Below are 9,836 nucleotides of genomic sequence, written 5' to 3' on the forward strand. Positions count from 1 at the left end.
TCAGGATGGGAGACTCTTGGTGAATTGAGCAGTTCATTTGTGCAAACACCCTCTGCCTGTGAAATACATATTTATAGTAGGATCTTAAATGACTTTAGAAAAGCAAAAGCAAACAAAAGAACCCTCTCTCTCCATTTCAAGGAAATTGAATTATATTTGCTGTAACTCTCCTAAATCTTGGAACAGTTCACCTTATATTAAACTGCTGAAGCTCTTTTATGATGCGTATTTTTAAGAAGCAGTGATTTACGTCTTACAGATGAGAAAGTGTATAGCTTTACTTAAGGGATACCACTCTTTCTATCTATATGCTTGAAGATTAAGGGGAAAAAATTAACCTTATTCTTGGGAAAAAAATTAACCTTATTCTTTGGATCTATATGTGTTTTTCATCTGGTTCTAACAAAATTGGAAACCTTGGTTCTTGATTATTATTGCAGAATGATAATACTTTGTGTCCAGGATTGAGAAATGCCAAAGTTGAAGATTTAAGGAGTTTAGCCAACTTTTTTGGATCTTGCACTGAAACTTTTGTCCTGGCTGTCAATATTTTGGACAGATTCTTGGCTCTTATGAAGGTATTTCATCATTTTTATAAATGTCTTCCGTTTTCTATGCCCAGTGCTTAGCACACAGGGTTCAAGAAATATTTATCGAATGGGTATAATAATGTCCACTGTACATAAAAATTTATAATCAGAATTGTGATCATTAGTGCCAGAATAAGACTACAAGATTAATTGTATTGTTGTATGTTAGGTTTTTCTGTTGTGTCTTAGGTTTTACCTCTTAAGTACTGTCTCTTGAAGATGTGACAAAAGAGAGACTACTATTTTTTAGATATTTGTCATATGTTTATAGTCCTCAAAATAAGATTTTATCTGCCATCATGCTTCTCTTGAAGCCTAGATTTTTAAAATACTGAAGCATGACAAATGAAGCATAACAGTCTATTAAATATGACTGGTCGCCTTCCCTAGAAGTCTCTTGAAAGCAGGGAGCCATGGTTTTATTAACAGTCACCAGCAATGGCTAGAAAAATGGTGGGGAATCTTCTGCCAGTAGGATTGCTGTCAGCTGCTGGGTCAGTTCTCAGGGCATTGAAAAGAAAAGGGCAGCCATCTGTCCATGGCAGCTTTTATGTATGTCCCACTCTGCACCACTCATGTGATATTTCTCGGGCAAAATTACATTGAAATATGGAATGATTCTTAAAGATTTTTATGTAAAAAGATAAGTATAAAATATTTTAATATCCCAGTACATTTTTTTTGGTGTTAAAAAGCTTAATTTATTTTTGGGGAGATTGTATTATGAATTTCTTAAGTCTGAAATACAAATTATACTTTAGTGCTAGAAATCTAGCTTTTGAACCTGCATGGAAGTTCTTGTACCTGCATTTGAATTTACATAAAGGTTCAAAAAACTTTTTTTTCTAAATTAAAAAAGTTGTTTTTTTTTTTTTTAAAGTAGAAATGGAGGCTTGCTGTGTTGACCAGAATAGTCTTGCTGTGTTGGCCAGAGTGTTCTCAAACTCCTGGCCTTAAGCAGTCCTCCCACTTCAGCCTCCCAAAGTCCTAGGATTACAGGCGTGAGCCACTGCTCCCTGCTGCCTTTTTTTTTTTTTTCTTTTTCTTTTTAAGGGAGTTTGAGAAGATCTAAAATGTGACAATGTGTATAACTGTGGGTAAAGGGCCAGTACATGTAAGAGAAGCAGCCTGATTGTGTTTTGTCTTAAAAATAGAAGCATCATTACAGTATTATAAGCATCTGCTTTACTAAGTCGAAGTGACAGTTGTTAAAAGAAGCCTCTTGTTTTTTTCTCAGGTGAAACCTAAACATTTGTCTTGCATTGGAGTCTGTTCATTTTTGCTGGCTGCTGGAATAGTTGAAGAAGACTGCAATATTCCATCCACTCATGATGTGATCCGGATTAGTCAATGTAAATGTACTGCTTCTGACATAAAACGGATGGAAAAAATAATTTCAGAAAAATTGCACTATGAATTGGAAGCTACTACTGCCTTAAACTTTTTGCACTTATACCATACTATTATACTTTGTCATACTTCAGAAAGGTCAGTGGGATTAAAGATAAATTTTATACTTTGAGCATTGCTGTAGCTAACAGTAAATAATTGGAATGGCAATGAAATTTATATTTTTATCTTCTTCAAACTTTCGACTTGGACTTTATTGGCAAATCTCTCTCTTTTTTTTTTTAAGATGGAGTTGTGCTCTTGTTGCCCAGGCTGGAGTGCAATGGTGTGATGTCGGCTAACTGCAGCCTCCACCTCCTGGGTTTAAGTGATTCTCCTGTGTCAGCCTCCCAAGTAGCTGGGATTACAGGCGTGTGCCACCACACCTGGCTAATTTTATATTTTTAGTAGAGACGGGGTTTCTCCATGTTGGTCAGGCTGGTCTTGAACTCCTGACCTTAAGTGATCCACCGCTTCAGCCTTCCAGAGTGCTGGGATTATAGGCTTGAGCCACCACATCTGGCCCTGGCAAATCTTTAAAATCGTTTAAAATCATTTAAATCTTTGAAAGTTTAATTAATCTTTGTTCTTTGCATTTATAGGAAAGAAATACTGAGCCTTGATAAACTAGAAGCTCAGCTGAAAGCTTGCAACTGCCGACTCGTCTTTTCAAAAGCAAAAGTAAGTCGATTGCTTGCTTACATATATATCTTACAGTTTCTATTTTGAATTTTAAAAAAATATTTTCCTTTTTTTTTCTTACAGCCATCTGTATTAGCCTTGTGCCTTCTCAATTTGGAAGTAGAAACTTTGAAATCTGTTGAATTACTGGAAATTCTCTTGCTAGTTAAAAAACATTCCAAGGTAATTATAGTCATTATTCTTTAAAGCAAATTTCTTTCCTGATGTTTCATTTTTTTCTGTAGTGACTTAAACTTGAATACTTCATGGGACTCTTAACTTTTACACTCATTTTGTTCTTATATCTGTAGTGTTAAAGTTCTCAAAATGCAGCTTTGACCCAGACAATACTAATCCGGAAGGTAACTTGGTCACTTAGCCCAGCTTCTTTCTGCATATAGGTGCCCCTTCTGTAGTAATCATGCCATATGATAGTACAGCTGTTACATTGCCACATATGCATTGTTCTAAAATGCATGCTAGGAAGTAGACTCAGAACAAACACTAATGAGATAGGATGGGATCACATCACACCTCTAGGGCTGAACTGTCATCCCATTAGCAGCAGCATCAAATAACACCAGCAGTGTTGATGTTTTAAACCCCATTGTCTTTTCAAATCCTTTACGCCAGCTAAGTAAAAGTAAGTCTTACAGTCACAGAGAGATATAAAACAAAGCACAGTCCTTTTTCTTAAACTCTCAGTCTGGTTGGGGAAATAAGGAAGTTAACATGAAGTGTTGTGTTCTGTCATCTGTTATATTGTGTCTTGGTGCCAGGTGATAGTGAATATAGAGAGTACCTGGCGATTTTCTAGACAGTCTTGCTCTGTTGCCCAAGCTCGAGTGCAGTGGCACGATCTTGGCTCACCACAACCTCAGCCTCTCCAGTTCAAGTGATTCTCCTGCGTCAGCCTCCCGAGTGCCTGGGACTACAGGTGCTCACCACCATGCCTGGCTAGTTTTTATATTTTTGGTAGAGATGGGGTTTCGCCATGTTGGCCAGGCTGGTCTTAAACTCCTGACCTCAAGTGATCCCACCTTCCTTGGCCTCCCAAAGTGCTGGGATTACAGGCATGAGCCTCTGTGCCCAGCTTACTTTGGGGTTTTTTTAAGCAAAGAAATAGGGCAGACTAGGAGAAGCACTATGACTGGGACCCTGTTTGGAGCAAAAGAATCTTGGACAGTGAAAGTTTGGACCGCAAAGGCTTATGGCCAAGAAATTGGTGGACTAGACAGATTTAAAAGTCATTTTAGGATAGACTTGCAGGTACAATGTCTAGGTGTTAGTCACAAGCAGGAGTAAGGCTGTCCAACTCATAAAACGGTGGTTTTGGAAGCCAAGCATGGAAATGAGGCAAGGAATCATGAATGACCAAGATTTGCACCTAATGGTGGATGTAATATTAGCATAATTGGCAGGAAATTTGGAAGAAGTTAATTTGTGATGAGAGAAGTATGATTTTAGATGCGTGTATACACAGGTAGGTGTCTAGTAGGTGTTTGACATTTTGGAATAAGAAGATAAACTAGCTGGAGATTGAGATTTGGAATTTCTCATGAAGAAGCAATAGTTGAAACCATTAAAAGCTTGTGGAATCATTTTTGTAGCGGTCAGTTGAAGCTCTGGGGTTTTTAGTGTTGGCCTTTACCCCCAGCATTAGGAGCCAAGTGAAGAAAGGTACATCCCTACAAGTAGGAGCACTGTCGGACTGGAAGGAGGTTTTTAAGAAGGAGGTGGTCAAGAGTATTGAATTTTTATAAGAGATCCAATATAATGAAAATTGAAGGTCATTGAATGTGTCAGAGGTAATGTCAGTAGAGCAATGAGAAGGAAGTGGTAGAAACCAGATTATAAGTGGTTAAGATGTAGCTAGATTAGGTGAAAATGGGAGGCCAAGAAAATAGATAGATCTTCTGTTTTCTGGTGAAAATATGTGCAGTGTGAAGCATTTTGTTCGTAACAGATAACTTTTTGCTTTTGTTTTAATCATGATTTTATTAGTTTTTATCTGAACTTTTTATTGAAAGTGATAGCTGGAACCATCTTCAGTGAAAATGGATACGTTGAAATACACTGAAGACATTCTGAAGGAGGAAGGAAAAACATAAAAAGAAAAAAAAGAAATAAACTGGAGCACTCCCCAGTGGAGGCGGAACTATGTCCTTTTTGGGAAATTTCTCTTCTCTCATATTGCTAACTTCTTAAGTTTTGTATCTCGTGTTATAAGATAAGTGTGTGTTGACAGCAATCCAAACAATGCCTTGTTATAGGAACCCAAATTGGTTTCTGTAACAAAAGGAATGTTGAATTTCTTTGCATTGAGACTAAGGACTATACTTGATAGTTGATTTATTAACAGACCCAGAGCGTTTTTAGGTTAGCGTTTTCTTAGACTAGGCAAAGCTTTCTGTGTATTGAATCCTAGGTAATTTTATACTTACAGTGCTCCTCTCCTAAACCAGTGGTTCCCAAATTTTGACAGTTTGGCTGCACATTACAGTCACCTAGGGAACTTACAAAACTCTTGATGCTCATGTTGCACTCCTTGTCAATTAAATCACAATACCAGAGGTGGAAGAGGGTAGTGGGAGCCAGGCATCTATATCTATATCTATATATTTTCATAGCTCACCTAGTGATTCCAAGGTGCTGCAAGATTTGGGAGACATTGCCATAACCTCTTAAAATATTTTTTTTTCAGGTTAATGACACCGAGTTCTTTTACTGGAGAGAGTTAGTTTCTAAATGCCTAGCTGAGTATTCTTCTCCTGAATGTTGCAAACCAGATCTTAAGAAGTTGGTTTGGATCGTTTCAAGGCGCACAGCCCAGAACCTCCACAACAGCTACTATAGTGTTCCTGAGCTGCCAACGATACCTGAGGGGGGTTGTTTTGATGAAAGTGAAAGGTAGGCGGGTTCCTTGACTAATTAAACTTCCCTAGACTAAATTTTACTGAGAACTGTATACTCAGAACTGTGGAATAGTGTTAAGACATTAGAGAAAGCAAGCCCCTACACTAAGAGCTAAGAATTAAAACCCCAACTCTTCAGGTAAGCAAATTAACCAGAAGTAGTTTTGTTAAAATATGTAATGATTTATAAGGTCTTCTCCATTTTTTTTAGTTTTTTCTTTTTTATATTTTTTTGAGTAGAGATGGGGTCTCGCAATGTTGCCCAGAGCTGGTCTTACACACTCCTAGTCTCAAGTGATCCTCCTGCCTCAGCCTCCCAAAGTGCTGAGATTACAGGTGTGAGCCACTGCATTCAGCCTCTTTTCCCTTTTTTAAACTGGTTGTTTTCCATCTTTCTCCTATTTCCCTTGCTTTTGAAATATAGCTAAAAAAAACCCCCCAAAAAAACCGAAAAAGAATTCTGGGCTTTGTAATGTTAGTATGAATTCCTAATATTGTGCTGTGGAGAAGAGATTGATGGGTAGGTACCTGGAAAATAAAGGGAATCACCACCACTAATGGGGAAGACTTCTATAGATGTCCTCAGAGGTTTGTCAGTTGGTGTCGTCTTATTCAGAATTTGATTATTGTGTTTGTAAAGTGAATATTTTGCTAAATTTGTTTGTTTTATGCTGTAGAGATAAAGGGCCAGAAGTTTCATTTTCATAGCTTATTAATTTACTTTGATATTTGAGAGTGTAAGTGGTATAAGAAATCACGGATGCAAGAAATATATCTAAATAGACCATGTGCTAGGAGATATGTTGTCTTTAGTCTTCATTATTGGATTTAAAATACTTAGAATTCTACAATTAGTTGCTGATAGAGTTATTAATTGGTACAAGAATAATAGTTTGACAAATAGTAACTTGTTTAAACTTAAGAAAACCTGTATTTTCTTTCTTTTTCTTTTCCTTTTTTTTTTCGCATGTGCCACCATGCCTGGCTAATTTTTGTATTAATATTTTTTGTAGAGATGGGATTTTGCCGTGTTGCCCAGGCTGGTCTCAAACTCCTGGGATTAAACGATCTGCACACTTTGGCCTCCCAAAGTGCTGGGATGACAGGGATGAGCCACTGCACCCAGTCAAAAAAAATCTGTATTTTCCAGTGAGATTACTATAGACTTCATTTAGGAAGTCCTTATAAATTTTGTCTCTGTAAAGCACACATTTTGAATATAAAAATCCTCACTAGAGATACTCATATAGCAGCTTTATTTTGGCTATAAAGCATTTAAGTGTGTTTTAAGTAATGGTATCCTCTTTTTTGTCTCTTTTTCTCTTTAGTGAGGACTCTTGTGAAGATATGAGTTGTGGAGAGGAGAGTTTCAGCAGCTCTCCTCCCAGTGATCAAGAGTGCACCTTCTTTTTCAACTTCAAAGTGGCACAAACACTGTGCTTTCCATCTTAGAAATCTGATTATTCTGTCAGAATTTATATGTACAGGTTTCAAAGCAATAAATGGGGGAATAGGTAGTTTTCTGGTTTAGCCCCCATCTAGTCAGGAATTACATATACTGGAATAGCTACCTTCTATTTGTTATTCAGATCAAATCTGGCCTATTTTCATATTTATCCTAAGCCATCAAATGAGGTAGTGCCTCTTATACCATTAACAGTATACTTTAGACATTGGCACTTTATTTTTCTTGTTGATCTTTAGCTACTTTGGGGAGGAGGGAAGGTGCTGATACCTTCAATTTGTTACTTTTCAAGATTTTTAAAAATAACTAGTGTAGCTTAAACATTTTATAAAACCTTCAGATGTCTTTCTTTAAGCAGATTGGAAGTATGCAAGTGCTTCCTTAGCAGGGACAGTGGATAATCCTTTAATGCTTTATCATAGATTCCCCCCTCCCCCCCTTCTCAGAAGAGTGAATATGCTCTTAAATGTCAAACACATTTTTGTTTTGTTTTTTAAATGATCAGTGTCTATTTGATGTGATGCAGATCTGCAGAAATAATTAGGCTAGGGCTCTTAGTTTCATTCCTATTGCCCAAGTATTGTCAAACTATGGTATTATTTTAATGTTACTTTAAAAATCCATAATCTGCTAGTTTTGCATGTACTTGTATGAAAACAGTGCAGTAAGTTGAAAACCCAGTATCTATGGAATTGATAAATGTTGATCTGGTGGTACATTTTATCTCATTTTCTTATATTAAAAATGTCTGCATGATTACATTTTATTTCCTTTGTAATTTACATTTCAAAATGATGTGTTGCTATATGGGTGCCAAGATTGAGTATGAAGAACCCGAGTGTTTGTAGTATTATAGTTTTAAGCAAATCTGTGTGGTGATACAGCCATAAGAATGGGGCTTATATAAACTCTGTACATGTATGATTTTGTACAGAGAATTTTTAACTTTATAAATTGTATATGAACATGTAAATCTTTTAAAATGTACATAAAATACTGTATTTTTTTACTTTGTGTGTGATAGTCTAGTCATTGCATGTAAATATAATTTATTATGTATTCTGTAGTATAAATCATATGTTGATGACTTACATTTTTACTGGTAAGTCAACATGCATTGGATGTTTTCTGAAGTGGCTCTTTTTGAAGTGATAATAGATTGTAATTCAAAATAAAATTATTAATGAATTCTCCTTGTTTGGGATCACATCTTAATTTTTAATCTGTTAAAAGTGTTTGATGTATTTTAATGAGAAGACTTTAGGTGAGGCTACAGTGATTCCAGAGTGAGCCTTCTAACTGGCTAGCAGAAGTTCTCTAGGTTTGGCACTATGCCTTGGAGATACTGAAAGAGAATCTGTCATTTGAGAATTGACCTCTTTCTGGGATGGACTCATTAAGTATGCTCTCAGAGACTGGTGTATTACTAGAATGCCTATTAATTTACAGTGAGAGGCAACAGGTATTAAGTAGACCAGAATGCTCAGGTTGGCAGATTAGAACGATCTTTCAGGAGACAACTTAAGTTTTAATCAGTTTGGTTAGTAAGTATGGGGTATTGGCTGTGATGGCTTCTAGCTCTTGCGGACCTCAAAAGTATCAGGTTGTTTTGCAAGTGGTGTTCCTTCCCCGCCCCCTCCCCCCAACAGGTTCCCCATCCGTCTAGTTTGATTTTTGTAGACCTTTGTTTTTTCTAGTTAGTTAGAAAGTCAGGTATACTGAATATGGTTTTCATGTAACACCTCTTCTCTGGAGATAGGGGTATGTTTTCCTACTCTCCTAGGGGAGAATCTCTACTTGAGGATAACCTTTCCTGTCTTACTAAATAATATTAGTAAATAGTGGGTAATATATTCTGCTTTCAGATTTTGATTTGTTGAAATGTAAAAGTTCTTTGTGGCTTACCAAATCTCAAGACTCTTTTTAGCTCCTGTGGGATTGTATTGCTTTTCCTACTGGATATTCTTCTTGGGTAAGTATCTTTGTGGCTTCACCTCTTCCCCCTCCGGTTTTTAGTATATTTAGTCTAGACCTCTCTGCTGAGCTTGCAACCTGTTTATTCACATGGCCTGCCATGCCACTTGGAGGTTTCTCATTACTCCCAAACCTGCTGTTTCTTTATGTCTTTCTCAATGAATAATTCTGTCTATTCATGTCGGAAACTTAGGTGATATGCTCATCTCCTTTTGCCTGTTTATGGAGGTCACCAGCCTCTATCATTTGTATGATTTCGTTTACACTGTTTATATCTCATTACTCTGTCCCCTCTTTTTCTACCATTGGCATGGTTTCGACCTGTACTCTTTTATCACCAGAGGTACTGTAATATAGTTGTGATCTCTCAGCTTCCAGGCTTACTCCTGGTCTCTGCCTTGCTGCCTACATATCCTTTTAAAATAAAATTTTAACTGTCTCCCGAAAAATTGTTCAGTAGGTCACCCACAATCAGGAGAAAAAGTTATATCGTGACATACAAGTCTCTGTCTAATCTGAACACTGCACCTGTCTCTGGCCTTTTTTTCTTGCCATTTCCTAGACCTTAAAAAATGTGTATTGAGAAAGAGAATTCTGGAAGCTATACAGAGGATGAACTGGAGCAATATAGAGGAGGAGTAGCATGGAGACTGGTCTGACTGAAGTAAGGCAGTGGAAGTGTGGATGAGGAAGACAGGTGAAAATTGAGAAGCGCTATCCTTTCTCTTTGGGCATTATTAGGAGGCTCACAGACAAGTCCAGGAGCCTGATTATGCCCTCCTGTGCCATTCAACCAGGTGGCTTTCCCATGACTGTGATGAA

The 9,836-nt window shown here is 37.1% G+C and overlaps 1 protein-coding gene across 1 annotated transcript in view; it reads left to right on the plus strand.

Annotated features, from left to right (window-relative positions):
* The window catches only part of CCNG2 (cyclin G2), an 8,192-nt gene extending 622 nt beyond the window's left edge, over window positions 1-7,570 (plus strand). The window contains exons 3-8 of the mRNA XM_011927234.1: window positions 441-578; window positions 1,828-2,078; window positions 2,582-2,660; window positions 2,745-2,843; window positions 5,365-5,570; window positions 6,904-7,570. Of these exons, the coding sequence (XP_011782624.1) occupies window positions 441-578; window positions 1,828-2,078; window positions 2,582-2,660; window positions 2,745-2,843; window positions 5,365-5,570; window positions 6,904-7,027 (897 nt within the window). The 3' untranslated portion in view covers window positions 7,028-7,570. The remainder of the gene's footprint in view (window positions 1-440; window positions 579-1,827; window positions 2,079-2,581; window positions 2,661-2,744; window positions 2,844-5,364; window positions 5,571-6,903) is intronic.
* Window positions 7,571-9,836: the final 2,266 nt, after the last annotated feature.

The sequence above is a fragment of the Colobus angolensis genome, unplaced genomic scaffold (genome assembly GCF_000951035.1).
Source record: "Colobus angolensis palliatus isolate OR3802 unplaced genomic scaffold, Cang.pa_1.0 Scaffold70, whole genome shotgun sequence".
Lineage (NCBI taxonomy): Eukaryota > Metazoa > Chordata > Mammalia > Primates > Cercopithecidae > Colobus > Colobus angolensis.